Source organism: Mercenaria mercenaria, chromosome 18, assembly GCF_021730395.1.
Source record: "Mercenaria mercenaria strain notata chromosome 18, MADL_Memer_1, whole genome shotgun sequence".
NCBI lineage: Eukaryota > Metazoa > Mollusca > Bivalvia > Venerida > Veneridae > Mercenaria > Mercenaria mercenaria.
Window position 1 is genome coordinate 31,472,279 of NC_069378.1, and position 24,629 is coordinate 31,496,907.

General features: G+C 34.7%; 2 protein-coding genes across 9 annotated transcripts; one reads left to right on the top strand and one right to left on the bottom strand.

Annotated features, from left to right (window-relative positions):
- Positions 1–110: 110 nt before the first annotated feature.
- On the bottom strand, positions 111–24,629 carry LOC123538654 (proprotein convertase subtilisin/kexin type 5-like). Of its 8 annotated transcripts, none has more exons than XM_053530790.1 (9): positions 24,488–24,629; positions 22,678–22,934; positions 6,276–6,315; positions 3,973–4,071; positions 2,809–2,926; positions 1,960–2,051; positions 1,740–1,796; positions 954–1,001; positions 111–450 (listed from the first exon to the last, which is right to left on the bottom strand). In XM_053530790.1, exons 2-9 carry the CDS (start codon positions 22,753–22,755, stop codon positions 377–379), a joined length of 606 nt encoding a protein of 201 aa, XP_053386765.1. In that variant the 5' UTR covers positions 22,756–22,934; positions 24,488–24,629; the 3' UTR covers positions 111–376. The 8 variants fall into 8 exon arrangements, 7 of the variants coding, with proteins under 7 accessions (XP_053386765.1, XP_053386761.1, XP_053386763.1 ...); XM_053530786.1 differs by having other exon boundaries at positions 3,457–4,071; XM_053530788.1 differs by lacking the exons at positions 22,678–22,934; positions 24,488–24,629 and adding exons at positions 10,411–10,684; positions 11,130–11,197 and having other exon boundaries at positions 3,457–4,071.
- On the top strand, positions 19,550–21,838 carry LOC128550861 (uncharacterized). Its single transcript, XM_053530793.1, has 2 exons — positions 19,550–20,339; positions 20,537–21,838. The coding sequence occupies exon 2, from the start codon at positions 20,963–20,965 to the stop codon at positions 21,821–21,823; it is 861 nt and encodes a 286-aa protein (XP_053386768.1). The 5' UTR covers positions 19,550–20,339; positions 20,537–20,962; the 3' UTR covers positions 21,824–21,838.

Consider the following 24,629-nt stretch of genomic DNA (forward strand, 5'->3'; position numbering starts at 1 on the left):
TGTAAAAGGTAAGCAATAAAGACACTTTGATGTTTCAGCACGAAAACCTAACTTGTGATGAAAAGAGTATTACATTTTTGTCTTCCCATATTAAATTTATAAAACTGATGAACTTGCACTTTATCATTTAATGAATTCAGTATGAAAAAACATTCACATAGTATCCTCTATATATCACCAATTAGCTACTGATTTTGCTGGAATAGTATACTTAATATAAGGTATGGCATATTTTACATTACACTTGATTTATGCCATAATTATATAAGTAAATGATACTGGAAAATGTTTATTAGCATGTTACAAAGTTAGCTATGTATGAACATATATATATTAAAATGCAATTTATATTAAATCAAATGGAATATCGAATTGCTTAATTTTTGCATAATTTGATTTTCATTTCGCTGTTCTGTGGCGTGTTCTGATATTTTGGATCGCCTGTGGAATCTGAAATATGAATGTAAATTATGTATAAGATAAGAAGAGTATTTACAACTTATGTGTTTGTAACTTATTATATAATAAATAAAGACAGTATACTATCAAACAAAAATATTGTCTCCAGTTTAACAATTAGCCTGCTGGCGGCATGTGTTTCTGCCTTTGCGACCAACTCAGACCAAGATTAGCCTTCACATCCGTGGTCGGAACTGTTAGCTGTTCAGTCAGTAAATTTTCAATGAACACCCCTTCAAATAATAAGTGGTAGATCTACTGCCCATATTGAATGACAGATCAGTCCATTTTAGAAATTTAGCAGGTTAAAGGTTAAGAAAACTTGACCAGTCATTGTGCATTTATGTATTTCATAGACTATGTATAGTAGTTTCTTAATTACTTTTAAATGCGATTTCATTATGGATCACTAACAAACAACATTCCAATCCGTCATTCAGGGACATGTGTAAAGATACGATTATATTTCATCAAAGTCATTACATGGAACTTGCCTTCGTTTTGGACCGCAATCCCCAGATACTGGTGCTCCTGCCCGGCATCTGCAATAGGACATTGAAATTCAGATTTTTTATAAAAAAAAAAGAGAATGAAGGTTGCCGGAAGGTAAAATAGCCGGCATTACTATCGACTGAGGAGTTGATTTGTTGCAGCAAAAGTCAGTGTATGGTTCACCTTGATACCATTACCATGCCTTACCTTAAGAACATTACAGCTACTGTGGAAAGTCTTAGCAAGGTCACGGCAAAATGCTATGGTTCTGCCTCAAGACGGCTCTAGGTCAAGATCAAACAGGGTCGAATGATAATTTCATTAAACAATTTGATGGGTTTTCATAGAACTGTATACATTTTATCGTGATTTTTTATATAATGTTATTATCTTGTTTATAGTTTTTGGACGTCAGTTTGCTCTGCTGTATTCATAAAAGTTTACTTGGACATGGAATTAAAATAACTAAAATTTCATCTTCGCCCTGTCAGTGTCATATTTGCACAGATGGTACAGAAATTTTATTTGAATGTGCATTCGGCATGTACAGACACACCACTGATAAGTACTCTAACTAGGTATTTCGTACGTTGAATGTTGGTGAATGAATACTATAGCAGCTTATAACATTTTATAGGATATATCATTACTATTTAGTATACTTCTAAACAACTTTTAATCATAATTTACATATAATAGCGTACTGATTGCAAAATACTTTCGCTTGTATGTGTGCCTGTGACATACCTGGGGACTAGTAACAGCTATAATTTACAGTAAAGTCTTACCTCTTTCTTCATGTAGATCTTCATACGGTTTCTCTGAGGATGAAGTCCGAGCGCACCCTAAAGTATATTCCGAAACATTTATTTCAAGAAATACACTGGCTGTATAATGTCGGTATTAAAGAATAATCACAAGCCATAATTACTTATCTATTTGGCTAACTGCATATCCTACTTGATAATAATCAATTCAAAATGCGTACTACGTACAGATTAATTTTACCTTTAACATTTTCAGCTTCTGTAGCCGATATTTCAGTCATTTCAACTTTGGTTTTGACATGAACGTCGCCTTGATTCTGTTGCTTGCGATGCCTTTGCAATGAAAACGTTTACAACAACAAGTGTATTACAAATTTCTACAATTTCACACGGGTTTTGTTGATATTAATTCATCTTAAGAATTATATAAGGTATTTCATAGATGTAAATTTTCGAACATACTGAGGTTGCTATATCTATGTTCGTGACAATAGCTCATCGTTGACATAAAAATGCAAAGTAAAGTCTCCATGTTTTTGGAAAGACCAAAAGACTTTCAAAGAGTTTATATTCGATAAGCATTCTAGATATTTTACTGCAACATAAAACGGAATTTACATAGTTTCTCTATGAAAGACTGACAACTACGATATATGGTAAGGTTTTGATATTTGAGCTGTATATGAATAGCTTTTATTTTTCTTAATGTCAACTATGTTTTTTTCTGCAATAAACAATTGTTCACGCGCGGAGCGATGTGTCCAACATAATAAAGATTATTTCAATGAGTATGTAAGAATGAAAACAATCAAGGCCTTCTTGTGCTTTATTGTCTCATTTACAACGGATCATCGTTCAGATACTTAGATATTTAACCACTCGGGTAAACGCCCTCGTGGTTCAATTCCCACGCATCTAAACTCGGAACCGTGATAAATCGGTCAACAAATTACTCTAGGGCCTTTATTATTTTATCATTTTATAATAAGGTCTCGTACGCATATACGTGGAAGAAGTTAACGCTCACAATAGTTATAATTCTTGTATCTGCTATTTCCCACTTGATCATTTACAGTATGTTTGCTGATACCTTTGACAAGGCCTGGTCCGCTTCAGCAATATGATGACAAGTACAGCGATGCAGATAAGTAACAGCACCGTGGAGATACTGAATCCAATTAACATGCGTATGTCCGCCACTTTTTCACCTGCAAAATATTTACAAAATATGAATTTATGCTGAGGTTTTATATGTAATATACACTTTAAACATGAAAGGCTAACTTGTCTAAAAATTCAATTCTTTGCAATTTAAGACCTCATACTTTTATTGAAGAAAAGAATAAAACGCTTATCCATACATGTGGGAAATCTAAACCTCTAATGAAAAATAATCTCTCAGTTCAAAGATGTTTTGCTGTGTAACACGTTTCTCCAGCAAAGTTTTCCGTGCAACCGTTCAGACAAAACCCATTCGCTTTGTTACATTTATTGCCTTTAAAGTTTGGTGGACACAACTTATTGCAAAATGTTCCATAATTTCCCGTTACACAGTCCTTGCACTTGCGCCCTATGAATTCGTCGGTTATACATCTATTAGAACAATTTCCTGACACCTTATCACATATGGTATTTTTGCAGTTTGGTTAGCATTGGCGATCGCAAAACTTCCCGAACTTCCCAAATGCACACTGAGTGCACTGTTGCACGCGACAATTATCCTTACATAAACAGTTACCTGTTGATTGCTGACATGTGCTGTTTACGCAGCCAACTGAACATTCGTGTTCACAGATGGTTCCAAAAGCACCGCGGACACACCCTGTACAGTTACTGTACGACATACACCGTGTACACGTGTCTCTGCATCGGTGTGTACAATTATAAAGGGATGTAGACCTTTCGAAGTCAAACTCTTTACCATTGTAGTATCCCTCATTGCACTCGGAACAGCTTTCTTGTGATTTACACGCTTTACAACCTGCCGGACATTCTTCGGAACAATTTTTGTACTTCCCATTATAAAAACCCTCGTGACATTTTGTACAGAGGTCGGGGCCTTTTCCACATGCTTTACAGTTAGAAGCACAGTTTTCGGAACAATTTTTGTACTTTCCATTATAAAAACCATCATGGCATTTTGTGCAGTTGTTGGAATTGAGATGGTAACAAGCTTTGCAATATTCTGCACATTTGATATAACAACGGGCCCCTCTATAGCCATCTATACATCCCTTTAGACAACTATCATTACCATAGTAGTGACGTTTCTCTTTTAGTCCACATAATTGATTAACACAGCATGAACAGTTCACTTGACACTGTGGGTCTATAACTTCTCTTGAAAAAAATGCTGAAATAGATTATTAGTATATTCTTTTTACATTCGCACCTGTTTGGTGGAAAAAAATGCTTAAATGGCTGGACACAATAGTTATGTCAGAATATCACAAGAGAAATTTGATATAAACAAGTTATTTTAGAATAACTGTTAACCTAAGAAAATATCCTTTTAAAATCAGCTTAAAGTAATTTTAAAATAAAGAAGCGCCATTTTGTTGCTTGGAAAAAACTATCGAATAAATAAAAGATCTTACCAAGTGATACTTATATGGATTAATTTTCATAAAACCTACTATGGGCATTAAAAAAACTTACATATTTACTTACGCAAGTATTTATGGCAGAGTCCAGGCGCTAGTACAGAGATTTAAATTGATCTTACGTAGGACTTGTATCTCCTACGTAGGAGTTAGTATCATCTACGTAAGAGTCAGTGTCTCCTGCGTAGGACTTAGTGTATCCTGCGTAGACTTTGTATCTCCTAAGTAGGCGTTAGTATCTCTTTAATAGGAGACACAAAGTCTACGTAGAAGTTAGTATCTCCTACGTAGGACATAGTAACTCCTACGAAGTTAGTATCTTCTATGTAGGACATAGAATTTCCTGTGTATGACATAGTATCTCCACGTAGGACTTAGTATCTCCTACGTAGGACTTAGTATCTCATTAGAAGGTTAGTCATTCCTTCGTAGGAGATATTAAGTAGAACTTAGTATCCCCTACGTAGGACTTAGTATCTCCTACATAGGACATAGTATCTCCTACGTAGGACATAGCATCTCAACGTAGGACTTAGTATCCCCTACGTAGGACTTAGTATCTCCTACGAAGGAGATCCTATCTTCTACGGACGGGTAAATATCTCCTACGTAGGAGATTTTAAGTACTTTGTAAAATTAGTATATCCTTCGAAAGACATAGCATCTCCTACGTAGGACATAATATCTCCTACGTAGGTCAAAGTATCTTCACGTAGGAGTTAGTATCTCCTACCTAGGAGTAAGTATCTCCTATGTAGGACTTAGTATCTTCTACGTAGGAACAAGTATCTCTTACGTAGGAATAAGTATCTCCTACATAGGAATAAATATCTCCTACATAGGACATACTATCTCCTGCGTAGGACATAGTATCTGCTACGTAGGAATAAGTATCTCCTACGTATGACATTGAGATACTATTTCCTACGTAGGAGATTCCAACTATAATCAAGTGAAAATTGCAGCCTGGGTTTGATTGAGTCTGTTCATGAGCAGTAATGGAAAATGCAAAACTGCCCACGCCCCCTAGCACCAGCTTAAGCAGTATTCAATTTTCAAATCTAAATGAGTTGAAATCAATAATCCCGAAGCACTAGAAAATAAAACAACACTGAGAGGAAGTCGGGGCGACTTTTTACGGCCGCCAGACTGCACTTAACTCTTAGCACTTCCTAAGTCCTGCGTACAATATATTAAGTCCTACGTAGGAGATACTATGTCCCACATACTAGATGTTATGTCCAAAGTAGGAGTAACTAAGTCCTACGTAGGATATATCCCGGCACAACCAGTTCCGACCGCTTAACAAGGTTTTTGTCCAGTTTTGCTAAAATGCATGTGCAACTCTTTGGTTTATTGCCTCACACTTTCTATTAACAAAAATGCTTTTAATGCATACCATTTTAGCCATTTAGGTTTCAAGTTTCTTACTGAATCCCTGGCTGAAAATTTATAACCTAAATCCAACCATATGTACTACGTCGTACGTAAGATAAATCTAAACCTCTCTGCTGGCATCACACAAAAAAAAAGTGACACGAAAGCAAAAGGTGTCTAAATTTCATTCATAAAACATATTCTTATTTGTTACATATTCTCAAGTTAGTTAAATAATATCTCAATATCTAGCGATATTTGTTTAGTAGACATGTTATACTAACTGGCTTTATTAATAAATTTTTTCTACCACTGAAATGTTGTATTGAAATATTTAGGGGTAATCTTTTATATGAAACAAAAATTGAAAAAAAAAAAAATAGTATCACACTACGTTAAAATATTGAAGAAGTGCACAGTTTAATCATCGCATTCATTCCCTGGAACCATCTCTTTTTTGTTCAAGTTATATATCCCGTGCCAATTTGAAGAACAGAACTACACAGATATTACTGCTAATAAATTTCGTACACAGATATCACTACGAAATAATGAAATAATAAATATAATTAATTACCTGTGAGAGATAGGTCTATTCCAACCAACACCAAGCACATCTACAATTGAAAACCCGTCATTATAGTACCTGCTAATTGCAAAAATTCAAAGTACATAAAATGACCGCAATACACTGCCGGGGCCATCAGCATGACAAAGGAAAAACCTGATGAAACTTTCGATAAGTTGTTTTACATCGCTCAAAATATTTAAACAATGAATGTAAACAGTAGAAGTGATAAAAAGGTTTATAACACTTATATTTGTTTTGTAGTGTATACAATATATGTCTAAATTTAACTCAGTGAAGAATGTATAAAGATAGATACAAATTTACATACAGTGTTATTGTTTCTAAGACCGAAGGCAAGAGGAACATACCGTATAAAAGCAGAGGGTAGTTTGCCGATTTTTTACTGTATGCCCCCGAAGGTAATAAACTTATAGGATGAAGGCTTATAAAACTAGAATGTGTCTGTAGGACACAGGATGTGCCCCCAACTGGTACATTTGTCAAAAATAAGGGGAAATAATTCAAATGTTTGCAATCTTAATTGGATTGGGTATAGCCTCAACAAACATTTTATGTAAAGGATTCATTAGTCTAGGCCATATACTTTTTGAGTAATGAGCATCACAAACAAAATATCCACTATTTTGGCTATTTCAAGGGCCATAACTCTGTAATAAGCGCTAAGATTCGCAAGAAGAATGCCAAGTGTGCAAGGTCACATCATGATAAAGACTCAAGCAACGTTTCATGAATTTACATCAAACACTTTTTGAGCTAGGCAAATAATTAGGTGAAAATGTTCATTTTTTACTATTTCAGGGGTCATAACTTTACCAATAGGGGGCGGAGCCAGCCAAAAAATAAGAGGTGTGCAAGTTTATATCATGATAAAGACTCATGAAAGTTTTCATCTATTCATATCATAAACCTTTTGAGTTAGGTGCGTAACAAGGTGAAAAAAGTGCATTTTTTACTATTTCAGGGACCATAACTCTGAAAATAAGGTGCGGAGGCAGGCAAAAAATAGAAGGTGCGCAAGTTCATATCATGATTAAGACTCATGAAATGTTTAATTAATTTACATGTAATACTTCTTGAGCTAGGCGTGTCACAAGGTGAAAATGTGCATTTATTTTACTATTTCAGGGGCCATAAGTCTGGAAATAGGGGGCGGGGCCAGACGAAATAATAGAAGGTGCGCAAGTTTATATCATGATTAAGACTCATGCAAGGTTTTATCATTAATATCAAATTCTTTTTGAGGTAGGCGCGTCACGAACTTCGGACGGACGGACGCACGGGCGCACACCCGCACATTTATATTCTAAGTTGGCATTTCCCAGCCAGCATAAGTGGTATTTTCATTAAGTTGTAACCACCTAACCCTAACCCTTACAAATCACTTAACCACTAGAGTCGGAATCGTATACTCGCACGCACGGACGTACGCACGGACGGACGCGTGGACAAGACCAAATCCATATGCCCCACCACTCAAGGGGGCACAAATATCCAATTCATGGACTTTTCAACATATTTACGTGTACAGATACGTTTGCTTGTTGTAGATAATAATGTAGATATTCAGATGAAATATTTCTTTGCATTTGTAGAAGATAGGTACCTAAAAAGATCTATTATATAATGGTTTATGTGGTTTACAGATAAGACAACACTTTATTCTGGAAAAAAAGATAGTTTAACCCATTGTGTTCAGGAAAACTTTAATCTTTAGTGAAAGCTACATCTAGCAGTAAAAACTAAATTCGAAGCTCTATGATAAACTCATAGGTGTCATTAATACGACCCCAATATGATGTGTCATCCGCTGACCTTATTTCAAGATCTTCCATTGTTTCATTGATATAACGTAATATACAGACGGCTTCTTAGAAACCTTTTCTTCACTTTGAACGTTGACATGGCATTTGGAGTGTTTAAGCAGATGTTCGAAGTTGAACAATACTCAATACGTACAGTTTATCTTCTGTTCTTTCCAGAAAAATACAAAACAACAGCTATTATTCACGAAGGATTCTGGTTAGATGCAATTTTGAGATAAAGTCATCAAAACTTGCGTCGGCATCATACGAAAGACCCGTGGTGACATTTCAACTTCATTATTTCACGATTTCTGCTTCCTGATTTCACGATTTCCACTTCAAGAATTCACGATTTCACGATTTCCACTTCATGAATTCACGATTTCACGAATTCACGATTTCACGAAAAAACTTCACGATTTCTTGATTTCACGATTTCATGATTTCACGATTTCTTGATTTTACGATTTCCACTTCATGAATTCACGATTTCACGATTTCTGCTTCCTGATTTCACGATTTCAACTTCTTGAATTCATGATTTCACAATTTCCACTTTATGAATTCACAATTTCCACTTCACTATTTCACGATTTCAACTTCACGAATTCACGATTTCCACTTCACGAATTCACGATTTCACGATTTCAACTTCATGAATTCACGATTTCCACTTCAAGAATTCACGATTTCCACTTCACGAATTCACGATTTCACGATTTCCACTTCAAGAATTCACGATTTCCACTTCACGAATTCACGATTTCACGATTTCCACTTCACGAATTCACGCTTTCACGATTTCAACTTCATGAATTCACGATTTCCACTTCACGAATTCACGATTTTACGATTTCAACTTCACGAATTCACGTTTTCAACTTCACGAATTCACGATTTCACTATTTCAACTTCACGAATTCACGATTTCCACTTCACGAATTCACGATTTCAACTTCATGAATTCACGATTTCACGATTTCAACTACACGAATTCACGATTTCCACCTCACGAATTCACGATTTCAACTTCACGAATTCACGATTTCACGATTTCCACTTCACGAATTCACGCTTTCACACGTTTTCAACTTCACGAATTCACGATTTCACTATTTCAACTTCACGAATTCACGATTTCCACCTCACGAATTCACGATTTCAACTTCACGAATTCACGATTTCACGATTTCCACTTCACGAATTCACGCTTTCACACGTTTTCAACTTCACGAATTCACGATTTCACTATTTCAACTTCACGAATTCACGATTTCCACTTCACGAATTCACGATTTCAACTTCATGAATTCACGATTTCACGATTTCAACTACACGAATTCACGATTTCCACCTCACGAATTCACGATTTCAACTTCACGAATTCACGATTTCACGATTTCCACTTCACGAATTCACTTTCACGCTTTCAATCACGAATTCTTTCCTTTCAACTTACGAATTCACGATTTCACTCACGATTCACGATTTCAACTTCACGAATTCACGATTCATTTCCACTTCACGAATTCCACGATTTCAACTTCACGAATTCACGATTTCACGATTTCACTTCACGAATTCACGATTTCCACTTTCCACAATTCACATTCAACTTCAAATCACGATTCACGATTTCACTAAATTCAGATTCACTTCACGAATTCACGATTTCACTTCACGAATTCACGATTTCAACTTCATGAAATCACTTCACGATCACATTTCACTCATCAATTCACGAATTCACGATTTCACTCACGAATTCACGATTTCACTTCACGAATTCACGATTTCAACTTCACGATTTCCACTTCACGAATTCACGATTTCCACTTCATGATTCAATTTCACGATTTCACTTCATGAATTCACGATTTCTATTCACGAATTCACGATTTCAACTTCACGAATTCACGATTTCACGATTTCAACTTCATGAATTCACGATTTCCACTTCACGAATTCACATTTCAACTTCATGAATTCACGATTTACATTTCCATTCGAATTCAGAATTACGTTCAACTTCACGAATTCACGATTTCACTGTACAATTCACGAATTTACTCATGAATCCGATTCACCATTGTGAAATCGTGAATTCTTGATGGAAATCGAGAATTCGTGAAGTGGAAATCGTGAATTCATGAAGTGGAATCGTGAAATCGTGATTCAGGAGTGGAAATGTAATCATGAAGCAAATCGTGAAATAAGTTGAAATGTCACCACGGGTCTTTCGTAGCATCAGCATAGATTACAATGTTAAGATCAAATGAAACTGACTTTAATTACATTGAAAAAAAAAGTTCACTTACCAATACATATCGAATCATTGTTACAGTTCGCACGAAATTGTATATATTCTTAATTTGATTCCAACTTCTTTTATTTCTGAATATCCATTCGTGTTTTCTCTTTATGAATACATAATATTTACTTCCTATTATCGGCTAACCCTAGTCTATTCAATTTGTTCGTTGGTTTAGTACTATACCGTGATCCAGTTTCATTTTACTACATTATTAAGGATTACTACCCGTAATAGGCCTCAATTCCACCAAAAGCGTACATACAACTTGATAATGTAAGCTTGAAAATGTCAAACGATAGAAATAAGGTGCATATTGACAAGTTATAAAATGACAGAAGTTTTCAAAAAATTACTTTAGATTACCTCCCCTGATAATTTTGGTTTTTCATGAGTTATCTCCCCTGAAAAATAGAAAAAAATAATTTTTTTTCTTTTTTCCTACGGGGAATTTTAGATTTCTTTTTGATGTTTGTATCAGAATCATATAATGCAGCTTTCTACCGCAAAATTTTCTCAAAACTCAAGCTCAGTTTCTCATAATCAAAGAAATTATATATTTCCCATAGGCATCAATGTTAACTTCAGTACCGATTATCTCCCCAAAAAATGATAAAATTCGAAAAATCTCTCGGTGAAACGTTTTTAATTTTGAATGTCTTTAAAGTGACCAAATTTCATTTAAATATTTCCATCCAGTTACAAGATATGAAATATGGCTATTACACCATGTTATCCTTAAAATCAATAATTGCACCAAAACTTGAAATACAATCTTATTCATATCATAGCTATTATAAAACTAAACACTTAATGTACTAAAATAGACAAATAATGCAAATTCAATAAAAGGGTCACTTCCTCATTTCATGGCTGGTGATATTTACATAACAATGAAGCCAACAAAATGTACTTTGGTTATTAGCGGGGATTTTAACTTGTCGCCATCATCTTGTCTCTATTCGCATTGTGTATTTTAATTTTTTATATACCTGTATAAATTCTGTCAAAAATTCGGCTTCTATTCTGCAAGTAAATATGAAAAGGCAGAAAAGAAATCCGTATTGTACCTATTGTATTGTAGGTTGCAAACGACTTCATTAAATATGCATGAAACAGATCTATAAATAGCGCACACAAAAACTACACTCACAAAAAATAACATTGATAAACATTGAACAGTTCATTCGATAACAAAACAACAAACAAAAAGGTATATCATAAAGGGTCATTATAACAGTAGCTAGACGTGGGATTATGTATTCGTCTCTCGTTGATTTTGCCAGGTCGGACCATACTCGTCGCTTACGCTTCTCGTGTGATCCGTCCTGCCAAAATCCACTCAAGCCGAATACAGCTACAGATACAAGCTACTATTGTCATACATTTTATGATGAATGGTAGCGATTCAACAAGTCGTATTCTACATGATATTACCAGAACACCAGAGCTTCACCTAACAATCGCTTCCTCTCAGTCAACATATGCAGGCCTTTCAGACGCATTAGAAAAGCATAGAAAGGTAAAAGTAGACACTGAAGGTATAAAGTATGATGTTGTCTGTCCCTCATGATAAATGTCGACATTTTCAAAAAAGAAAATGAAAGGAATATAAAAATCAATAAAATTAATGATGTCAATTCAGATATTCCTTTCATATGGGGCGCCGTTTTACTATTTTATAGGCATTTTTTGATATCAAAAATAAATTCTTGATATCAAAAATTCGATATCTTGATATCAGAAAAGCATTTCTTGATATCAAAATATCAGTCACATTTTTTGATGTCAGAAAATCGATTTCTTGATGTCAAGAATTCATTTTCTGATATCAAGAAATCGATTTTCTGATATCAAAAATTCGATTTTTTTGGTATCAGGAATTCATTTTCTGATATCAAGAAATGCTGTCCATTTTCTGATATCAAAAAATAGAATTTTTGATATAAAAAAAATCGTGCTATTTCTTGATATCAATAAATCAAATTCTTGATATCAATAAATGATTTTCTGATATCAAAAAGTCGACTTCTTGATATCAAGAAATTTTTTTATATCAGGAAATCAAGCCTATTTTTATATCAAAAATTCGGCACTTCCCGATCTAAATATAGATGGATTGAACAGGATCATATAGAAATGTATAATCCCCGCTATGGAACGCCTAGACTATCTTGACATGATGATTATTACTTCATCATGTGCATTTCCAAATATATTTGGTACAAATTATAATCTTTCTTGTAGATAAAACAGTTTGTTATGTACATTTACTAGCTTGTCCGGTACATTTCTTAGTTTGTGTTGTGCATTCACCAGTTTGTGCTGTACAACTGATAGTTCATCATGTGCATTTTCCAATATATTCGGTACAAATTATAATTTGTCTTGTAGATTAAAAAAATTGTTATGTACATTTACTAGTTTGTCCGATAAGTTTCTTAGTTTGTGTTGTGCATTCACTAGTGTGTGCTGTCCAACAGATAGTTCGTCATGTGCTTTTCTTAACATGTTTGGTACTAATCATAATTTGTTGTGTAGATAAAACAGTTTGTTATGTACATTAACTAGTTTGTCCGGAACATTTCTTAGTTTGTGTTGTGCATTTACTAGTTTGTACTGTCCAATTAATAGTTCGTTATGTGCTTTTCCCAATATTTTCGGTGCAAATCATAACTTGTCTTACGTAGATAAAGCAGTTTGTTATGTTTTAATAAACAGATATGTATTAATTATCTTTTCAAAAGTTTCCGAAAATAGATAATTGCCGGCAAGAACTTATTTAACATAAGTAGTATATTTGTCGTATGTATGAGAATCCACTTGTAAAGACAAATATTGTAAGGGTACACGTTGTGTAGTTTAACATGAAATCGGATATTTTTAAGCAATCAATTTGACAGCACAAACTGGCGAATGCACAACACAAATTAAGAAATGTACCGGACAAACTAGTAAATGTACATAACAAACTGTTTTATCTACATAACAAATTATGATTTGTACCGAACACATATTGGGAAAAGCATATAACGAACTATTAATTGGACAGCACAAACTAGTGAATGCACAACACAAATTAAGAAATGTACCGGACAAACTTTTTAATGTACATAACAAACAGTTTTATCTACAAGTCAATTTCTACCAAATATATTGGAAAATGCACACGACGAACTATTAATTGTACAGCACAAACTAGTGAATGCACAACCTAAACTAAGAAATGTACCGGACAAACTAGTAAATCTACATAACAAACTTCTTTATTTACTAGAAAGATTATGATTTGTACCGAATATATTGGAAAAAGCACATGACAAACTGATTATTATTATGTCAAGACAGTCTAGGCGTTCCATACACCGAACTGAATGAATTAGAGGTTATCCCTAATTGCATGTCTTTTTTTAGAATAGCGGGAAATTTTGATATCAAGAAATACTGGCCATTTTTGATATCAAGAAAACGAATTCTTGATATCAAGAAATCGAATTCTTGATATCAAAAAATGATTTCTTGATATCCAGAAATCGAATTCTTGATATCAAAAAATAGTCCGTATTTCTAGATATCAAGAAATGATTTCTTGATATCAAGACTTCGATTTCCTGATATCAAAAATATAACTATTTTTTTTATATCAAAAATGATTTTCTGATTTCAAGAAATTGAATTCCTGATATCAAGAAATCGATTTTTTGATATCAAAAATTCATTTCCTGATATCAAAAATTCGATTTTTTATATAAAATTTAGACAGCATTTCTTGATATCAAGAAATGCCTAGAAAATAGTAAAACGGCGCCCCATACTTTCACGAATAAATATGTTCAAGATCTTGGAATTTTACTCGCCTGAAGTTAGTGTCTTAAAACTTTTAAAGAAAGCAAAACAAAGCACTTGTGATGGGTACAGTTATAGTAAATTGAAATCATCAGTTTAACCATAAAAAACATATTGCTTGTGTTACATCTAAAAAAAATTTACCTAAAAAAAAAACAAACTTTTTCGATCATATATCAAATTCCATTTCCAGTGTGAAATTACTAAAAATCTGCTGGTACATTGATAGAGACAGTCAACCAGACAAATGAATCCGCTTAAAGGCGTACGCTAGAATTCCCTGTATATGAGATGGGCGAAAAATTTCCCAATAACAGAATTTCTTTAAACTTTGGATATTGAAGGACAATCATCTAAGAAACAAAAATATGCAATAAAAATCATAGGTCACCGATATCGAAAAAGAGTTATCTGCCCTTGAAAACGTCATTTTTGGGGGAAATGCCGTTTTCAAGGGCAGATAACTCTTTTTCGATACCGGTGACCTATGATTTTTATTGCATTTTTTTGTTTCTTAGATGATTGTCCTTCGATATCCAAAGTTTGAGGAAATTGTGTTATTGGGAAAATTTTCGCACCAAATTCTAGCATACGTCCTTAAACCTACTAGGCCTTAATGCATCTTCTAGATTTATTCAGATTCCGACAACGTGTTGTTCTGCGATGGTGAAGTTGGTCAAGACTAGTGTGACGTGATGATTGTACGGGTTTTTCAGAACTGCGAGAAATTCCTTCTACCGTTTTACTATCGGCTTGGTTCACACGCATTATCCTCTGAAATGTCATAATATATTTTCTCGAGTGTTTCCATGCGGTTCTATTAAGCTAGAGTTATGCTATGGATTGAGACGATCAAAGTAAGTCAGCTACAAAGAAATGGCAATTTAACGTCCATGTTAGCTGCTCACTTTCTTCAAAGAAATTATAAGCATAAATGGGTAGCAGACCACCTTTGCCCAGCATTTCATTAGAAAATTTCCATCTCCTCTATCCGCTTACCGAAATTATTCCATTTTTCATTCATTTGTGATACAACTTTCATGAAATGTAGAAGTTTGGAAAAGTGATACCCGATATAGATACCTAAATCAGATCTGAAGTGTAGATCAAATTATAAGACGTTTACGGACATTATGGTTACATTTGATTATCGCTGTCCCATCACTTACCAAAATGATTGAGCAAATTTTATTTGAAAATGCCCAAATAGAACCTAGTGGGAAAGTTTCTTGTATATTACAAAGTATTTGTAATGATGACATAACTGATAGGTTGGCAGTAAAGCATGAAAATGCCCCGCTGATCTTTCGTGATAGAATATCTTATGTTTTCGTTCTAAAGTTAAATTTTATCGAAGCTCCACTGTTTATTGATACCGGTAACGGGGTAGATATTACTTATCTCATATGTTCTACCCTGTACAACCGTGTGCAGACAGTGTTCACCTCTGGCGCCATTGTAATACATATTGATTTAATGTAGAAGGTATGAAAAAAGCTAAAAATGATCGAGTGCCTCATCTCTTGCCCACAAAGGCACTTTTCGTATTGACACCAATAGAGATCTAGGTATAGACTTTGTTTGATTTCATGCTGTTAGAATTCAAATTGATTTTTGTGAAAGACTTAAGTCACGGTGTCAAGGCAAAATTGCGCCGACTGAGAGGGATGCCGTGCATAAACGAAATCGAAAGTAGGGCGTTTTTAAGGTATCATGATGAAACTAACCACATAAAGTGTATTTACAAATAAGATAGGATCAACGGCTTCACATCTAAGGTATTAGACACTTGCTTTATTCAAAGAAAGTCGTATTTAAGTTTCATAAACATGGCACGATGTTCATCCGGGCCAGTACCCTACGTCTACATTCCATCTTCGTTTGGACTTGTGTCAACTGATAAAACAAATGTATCGATTAAAAAGTAATGGTAGATAGATTCCTATGGTTTATGCACAAACCTGTGTTCAGGTAAAAAAAAAAGATTTTCCGACCTCATTGCCAAATTTCATTGTTAACCAAAAAGAAGGTCCTGTGCGCGAACAGAGACGGGTCCGTTTTCTCATTTTCCACAGAGAGGGATCCGATATGCATATACAACGTGAATTTTATAAACCAGTCTGCAATATGTGTGATCATTGTTGATACTTATGTTTTTGTATTCTTCCGAGAGATCCACAGTATAATATGGGGGTATAATGTCTTACTGCATATATAATATTCAGGGTTTCCACTGGCACTAATTTTTTTTGAGCCACAAAATATTCAAGTCAGTGAAGCCTTTGTGGTGACGGGGTGGGGGAGGGGGTGGGGGTGTGCGTGCAGTTGTTGCATTCTTCAACTCAGAGCACATGTTGCCACAGCTTGTCATTTTTATAGTTTTTCATTATTTAATTGTAAAGATGTTTATTGGAGGTCACGGGGCTCTCCCCCTTGAAATGTTTGAAATACAGACATGGAATGGTGGCCTTTGGTGCATTTTTGGGTCCAAAATTTTGAGGTAATGGATGGGTTAGTACCCTCTTGATGGGTGCATCTTTAATGAGTATAGATCACTTCTCAACTGAGGGGGAGGATGGGGATTGAAGATCAATTTTTATTCCTATCTCTCATCATAGAAACATCTTTTTGCAAATATATCTGTGAAGTAAACAATTAACATAGTGGCTGTACTGAAATATCGTTCCATTAACAATGGAATTAACAAGAAGAAGAAGAAGAAGAAGACTCTATGATTAACTTTTCACTAAATTTGCCTTATTTCTTTATATTATAAGTAATTGATTTGCTTTTGTCGTAAACAGTCGTGCTATGACTCGAGTAAGAATGCTAATTTTTACAATTTGTTCAAGAAAAAATCTGTCAAGTTCTTTTATCAGTAATAGTGTAACAAGAGGAATATTAAATCGTCACCTGATTCTTATAGTGCTCTGTCTCCATTTTGTGTGTGTGTGTGTGTGGGGGGGGGGGGGGGGGGGGATGAGATTTTTGCATCAATTTGTTTGTCTCGCCGAGCCCTATTGTTCTGTAGCAAGAAAACGTAATTTGTTACGTCATAAAGGAAGATCCTACGTAATACTTTGCTCCATGTCCTCCGTTCGAACGTTACAGTAACAATTAAAATACTCTATCTCTCTATCTCTAGGACTTAGAGTACTGTAATGTTTAAAATTATTCTTGACCAATCATACACATAAACTAACAGCATCGTGATTATCTTTAGGCTTTGTAAAGGAGTACTTTATCTCCACGTAACTTAATTGAGAATTGAACTAACTCTATTTTAATTAGAAAGCGCTGTTACATGCATGTAATCATAACAAAATATGGAGAATATAATGCGTAGAAATATACTTTAGAGTTCCTATCTATACAACCTGCAAAGATGAGATTGCTTTTTATAGCTTACAAGGACTATTTTATCATTTTATTACTTATACAAACACATAGCTTTTGTCAAAAGCATAGACATTTGACATTTTTTTGTTACTTTTGTCAAATTTGATCTATCTCAAAAGCGAAAAATGTACAATTGCAGAAAAGTTAAAATGAATAGTACTAGTATTAAAAACATTTATAGTCAGAATAAACTAAACGCAAGGAACAAGTAGATATATTTATTATCATTTTCGCCCAGAAATAAGGAAACTACTTTAGACGCAATTTTCTCCACGATCAAAAAATGGTAGATAGAGCATCGTTCCACTCAGGCGGCGAAAATTTGACCAAAACAAGCAAAATAGCCTGTTATACGAGGTAGATGGCAATGTGGAACGCCAACTGAACTACCATACATGGATGGCTATGATGCAAAACAGAAAGAACATTAAAACTCTCGTCCCCTCAAACAAATCGTTTATCCTCGAGTCTCAATGATCTTTCTATTACTAAACATACATGGTTCACGTTTAACTTAATAACATAAACAATGAAGATAACGTGTATAATGACCGATATATTTTAGAAAGTCAGTTTTCTCTAGTGTTAAGAGTGTTAACCACGAATCGTTTCTTTGCCCGTGCTTGAAAGACCGCCGAACGACGGTTTGTACCTATATATAAATACCATCATGACACCGTGTGTTCTAATTTCAGTTCAAATGAGTACTGTCAAGAACCTTTAGTATATCAAATTTTTAAGAAGACAATTTGTACGACGAGAGCTATTCCAAATAGATTCACTTTCATGCAGAAAAGCATCTGTCGCCAGCACGTCAGAAAGTGCTGAATGACGAAGAAGAACTGAAATCAGAAATTTAAATACATGTATATATAATTGTTATAAATTTGATATTGCATTGCATTACAGGCTTGTTGATGGGTGTGTACTATACTGTTAATGTCAATGAAAAAAAAAACACGAAATATACATAGCTGAAAAAGTAGCAGCGTAATCTATATATTTGACAGTAGGTCGAAAATCGGTCTTTAGACTGCCGTTCTGAATAACTAGATAGATAAACATTCAATTTTTAGGGGCGATTAGCTCCAGAATTAGCAATACGGATACATTGTATGATCTTTCTACAAGCAACCAGTAAACAATCGCCCCGAAATAGTCCTAACATTTCCGCAGAACAGTAATGACATGTATGGCATATAAATATGTACAGCTGTCCGAAATACATAGAATGCTATAATTTCTACGTGATTCTGTAAATGATTATGTCATACAGCTCTCTGTTATCCTTTCAGATAACATTAGAAAATATTACAGAATGAAGGTAAATTAATTTGCCCCCTACGAATGAAATATCCGTATGAATGGAAATTTTTCGTCTTTGGTACGGTAAAACTCATTGACATAATACGCACACTGTGTAAATCTGCAGAGATAAAACTAATAGAGTTTATACAATATTTCAAATTAATATTTTAACGAAATGCAAAGCCAGCGCTTTCGATAAGTCCTACCCTCTCACTTCTTAACAAATTACTTTGTCTGGTGTAATTGAACGCTCGGTTGTTTGGTTACAAGTCGGTTTCAGCGATAATAGTATTTAAGCCACTATTAAGTCGAAAATAAGGACAGCATGTGATTTATTGTTTAAGCAATATGTTCTCAAAGAGTGATGTCCGAGTAATATTGCAAAGTATGTAAAATTTCTATATTGCACTTTCGAAATGTTTGTCATTAGGTATTCCATAAACATGTACCTTCTACACAGAAATCTCTCTGTCTCTCTGTCTCTGTCTCTGTCTCTCTCTCTCTCTCTCTCTCTCTCTCTCTCTGTGGCATTAATATACAAATATTTATCGCTGTTATACAAATAATTATGGTATATTAGGGGGCGTAACAGTTTGAATGAAAAAGAAAAATGAATTCTATTACAAATAAGTAAGTGCTGACAGCTAAAATTGCAAATTAGATGTTTGATGAGATGATGTAGTTTTAGCTAGTTTACTTCCGCAAACCTCTTATTAGGAAGTAAAATATCAAAACATCAATAAGGCCATACCAAATTGATTTGTCGTTCGTCGGAACTACCGCATAAATGATTTCATTCCCGAGAAAAAGGAAAAAAATTCACACGCCCGCACGTACATAAAAATCGCCGAAAAAAATTGTTTTTCTGATTACGCGGTCCAGAATGATAACGGTAAAACAGGTTTTATCGCCGTTTTAATGCGTCAAAGTGATATTGATCGGAATCCATGCGTTCGTAATACATGTAGCTGATGACACAAACTCAAAAAGTCAGGAGTTATGGTGTTGTTCGTCATTTGTTTTAAATCTAGAATGTCTGTGCTAGTGCCACACATGGCCTTCGCTGTGCCGGTAGGTGGTGAAGTAGGCACGTTCTACGATTGATCCATCATATTAATTGTCTCTGGCCCAAATCGTTTTGAACGTAACTTCTTTAGTACGGCAGTCAGATATTCTATCAAAATGCATATATTCATTTTTAAAAAAATGTCTAGCTTTTCAAATAAGCAGTGTAGATATAAAGAATAATTTCTGTCGTATTGTAACCCCAATTTTCCGTTTGTATATCAGGTCTGGTCCTCCAGCACTTTTCACGCAAGAAGAAGAGGCTAGGCTTGCAGATCACCTTAAATTCACAGCTTCTGTTGGATATGGTTATAGCAGGTATTTTTTGTTACATATTTGTCTAAATAATGAAATAATGCATGCATGATTTGGAACCCAATTAATAATATAATAATATCTAATAAATGATAATAATAATAACAATAATCAATATGTATGTAGTAATAGTAATTATTATGGTAGCTAATAGTGGCATCTTTTCTTGTTATCTTACAAACTTCCTACCTCAATTTCAGATCTGAAGTTCTTGATATCGCAGCAGAGTACGCCATTGCTCTTGGTCACAGAGATAAGAGCAACCCACTTAGTTTCCGTTGGTATGAGGGGTTCAAGTCACGCTGGCCTGACCTTAACTTGATTAAGCCCAGAGGTCTTGAAATAAAGCGAGCCAAGGCTACCACTGTTGACTGTGTGAGGAACTACTACAAAGAGCTGGGCAGAATACTTACCAAGTATGATCTCAATGACAAGCCCGAACGCATCTACAATGTTGATGAAAAAGGTCTCTCAACAACCCATAAGCCACCACAAGTAATTGCTGGAAGTGGAACAAAGCCACCAAGCATCACATCCAATTCTCGGGTCACAGTGACAGTCCTTGGTTGTGGTAATGCGTTGGGATACCAGGTACCACCTTTCTTTTTCTATTTCCTGGCACACGAATGAGACAGGAGCTTCTTGAAGGCAAGATTGCTGGTGCTAATGGTACTGTCTCAGAGTCTGGCTGGAGCAATAGTGAGGTCTTCCAGCAATACATGGAAACACACTTGATGAAATACTTACCTGAACGTAATGATGATCTTCCGGTTCTGTTGCTCTTTGACGGACACAGGTCACATGTGAATTTGAATCTGATTGAATGGGCTAGGAATCAGCATATTATATTATATGTACTACCCGCACACACTAGCCATGTGCTCCAGCCAATAGATGTAGGATGCTTTGGTCCATATGAGAGAATTTTCAATGAATTATCACATAGGTATATGCGTGAACATTGTGGACAGTCCATCACAAAGTACAATATATGTTCTATTGGATGTGCAGCTTACACAAGTGGTCTGTCTGTTGCTAATCTTCAGTCTGCTTTCCAAAAGTCTGGTGTATATCCCTTTAATCCAGATGCTGTTGATTGCTCTAACTTTAAAGTAGCAGAAGTGCAGGAGCAAGAAAATCTAGAAGATGCCACTTCCTGTCATCAAGAGGAGCTAAATGACATGCCATGTGATGATACATCAGCTGCATTCTTCAGTGTAAAAGAAAAACCACTAAAGACCAAAAAAAGACAAACAAAAAAGAGAAGACTTGTGTCATATATTGTTAGTGGGCAAGCAATTACTGAGGAAGTTATAATAGATAAAATCATAGAACACCAACAGGCAGTAAACCCACGCAAAAAATCAGCACAGGCCCCTCTGCCTGGCCCATCTGGACTGAATCATGCAAAACGAGCCAACAAGACTGCCTCTAAGAAAAGCAAAATCCCGTCTCCTGCTGCATCATTATCATCAGATGATGATTAGGATGACAAGTGCTGTGTCTGTAACAAATTCAGTCCAGATGAAGTCAGGAAGAGAACATCTCTTATATTTGTGAAGTGGGTAAAGTGTGACCAAGTAGGCTGCGAACACTGGGTACATCTTAAGTTTTGTACTAAAATAAAGGTTGTTAGGCGGGGTGACAAATTCCTCTGCAAGCACTGCAGTCCAGAAGAATGAAAAAAAACAAACTCAGACAATGTGTAATAAAAAGAAGCAGAATGATTGTTTATGTTCTTTACCACTTATGTTCAGGAAGGTTTTAATGTTTTCATTTATCATTTGGCCTAAATATTGATTATCTACTTGTATCTACTGTTGTTTCAAGTTTTATTGCACCATTCAAGACAGTAATGGTGTAGCACATCACTTACAGTGATTGCACAAATATCTAAGCCAATCAAATGCTTTGTAACAAATATAATATTAGATGCGTTGAAATAGGTGTGTGAGAAAAAAAATGGCTGACCACACTAGCTGTTGTTTACTTTTGATTTCTGACAGTCAGTTGTTTAGAATAAGATATTGATGGTATGCTTCAATATATAAAAGGTAACTGCACATGCAGTATCATAGAGAGTCACGTATGTCACAGAATGAAAAAGCACTGCCATGATGCCTGTTAAGTGCGTCGAAACTGGTGAGTCTAGGATATTAATTGGCAGTGAATTGATTGAAAGAAAGAATCTGAAAAAACAGGCCTTCCCAACTCGAAATTTCTTGGTCAATCAAAGCACAACAAATAACACTTTTAAGAGTGGCCATATTGGGATCATTTTTTGTCCGTCTGTTATCATTTTTGACTGAAATGAACCTCTACAACAAAAACTTAAGCTAACCTTATCTGTTAAGAAATTATTCCAGTGAGATTCGAGCAATGTCGAAGCATTTGTGTGCCCAACTCCGTTTGGTCTCATAGGTCAAGTGATTTATTACTTTCCCCTCACCTCTACCATTTGTAGTTTCACTAGGGGCACAAAGTTGCTCATGTGTCGAAGCCATCTAACTAGGTTTCAGAAGATATGTTATTCCACTTGGGTGCCCGTTTTGTCTTAAATATTCCTCATCCTCTGCCGTTAAATGGGCACACCTTCAGCTTAATGTAGAACAATCAAAATTAAAAGTAAGACATTCATCCTTCAGTAATTATAAATACAAAATAAAAACAAAGTGATTCAGTGAGTTTTAGCAAGATTTTATTTGCAAAACCATTCATGTAGTCTTTAAAACATATAGAAAAGCTATCTACTGTGTTAGTCACACTGTAAATGTTTAAGTTCTGTGTTATTCTTAAACAAAATGTTAACTTCATGTATAATCATAACTGCCCCCCCCCCCAAAAAAAAAAAAAATACCCGCTCGCTCCATGTAAAAGCTACCCGCCTCTGAAAAAAAAAATCAAAATTGAGGAAAAAAAAAATTTGCTCGCTCGCTCCCATTTTTTTGGAAAATTTTCCGAAGAACTATTAATCAATTTGGTATGGCCTAAGATGTCACAAGAGCCAATACGTGATTAAAATGTTCCTTGTTCAGTTAAACGGAAAACAATCCTCTATTGACCTTAGATAATACTTAAGATTCAGTATATTATTCACCAATACATCCATAAATAAGTTCAATACATTTCTTATCTCTTGGAAACAATCCACTAAATTTGATTTCTTCTTAGTATTCGTGATCACTAACTGGAAGTAATGGCTTTTAAACACAATGTATCTCAAGTACTGGTGTCCTATCCCTATTTCAAATGTCCGTAAGGACAATTAGTACAAGGAAGACACGTGTTGAATTGTAGGAAAGACACAATTGAACGATTAAATATATTTAAAAATAAGTTGAAAAACTTACTCGTTGGGATGGAAATAAACATTTTCGTACAATCTTTTATACAGCATATTGATGATCGAAATAACAAATTAAAGATTAAATACAATCCCGGTGTCATTTAAAGGCACTGACCACTAGATTTGACTAAAAATAATCTTTCTTTCAAATTGAAGTTTGGTCATATTGTTAACATTAGAATATGAGTTTTTGTTTCTAAAATGTTTTAAAACTTCCAAATCAAGAGAAAAAGATGACCGCGTCGGGAATCGAACACCGAGCCATCGCGGCAATAAAGACATTTCCCGTCGTCGTAACCTGTAGCACTATTAGTGAATAATGACTTCAAAATATAGATATTTATAATCTAGACAGTTTACCTAGACTAAAGCGTTACAATTGCTTATCGCTTTTCATCGTAAAAAGTAGTAAAAAAGCAAATTCTCAGGTGTATCCGTAACATATAGTTTGTAAGTATTTAAGTTTTAATACATTCTTAAGAATTATAGCATTTTTTTCCAGATATCTGAAAAATATCAGTTTTTTGTTTTGAACGATCTGCAGGACAGTCCCTTTAAATATGTCAGTAATAACAAGGCCTTTACAGCATAAAACAAAAATTCGAAAAGCATGCATGTGTGAAACTTAAACTGATCTTAATTGATACTCAAAACTAAAAGATCACTGAATGAGTGAAACTACTATATAAAAAGATGACGATATTCATAGTAATTTTTTTCCTGATTTTCATTCAGTTCAGTCCAATAAATGTTGATTTCTTCAGGTTCTTTACAAGATTTTCCTTTGAAACAAGCCAAATGATACCTCATAACATCAGCTTGAGTCCTGCTTCCAAAAGGGTTATTCAAGGTTACAGCACTATGTCCAATTAGAGAGCGAGCACGGCACTTGAATAAAACGAAAGACAATACAATATGTACTTATAGCAAGTCATATAGTTTCAACC

What these genes read in the sequence shown, in the direction of transcription:
- LOC128550861 (XM_053530793.1), top strand. Translation starts at nt 20,963, where the DNA reads ATGAGACAGGAGCTTCTTGAAGGCAAGATTGCTGGTGCTAATGGTACT.
- LOC123538654 (XM_053530786.1), bottom strand. Translation starts at nt 22,755, where the DNA reads ATGAGACCAAACGGAGTTGGGCACACAAATGCTTCGACATTGCTCGAA. An exon ending in ATAATTTCTTAACAGATAAG is followed by an intron (nt 6,316 to 22,677) that starts GTTAGCTTAAGT and finishes TTTCAATTGTAG; the next exon opens with ATGTGCTTGGTGTTGGTTGG. An exon ending in AATAGACCTATCTCTCACAG is followed by an intron (nt 4,072 to 6,275) that starts GTAATTAATTAT and finishes AATCTATTTCAG; the next exon opens with CATTTTTTTCAAGAGAAGTT.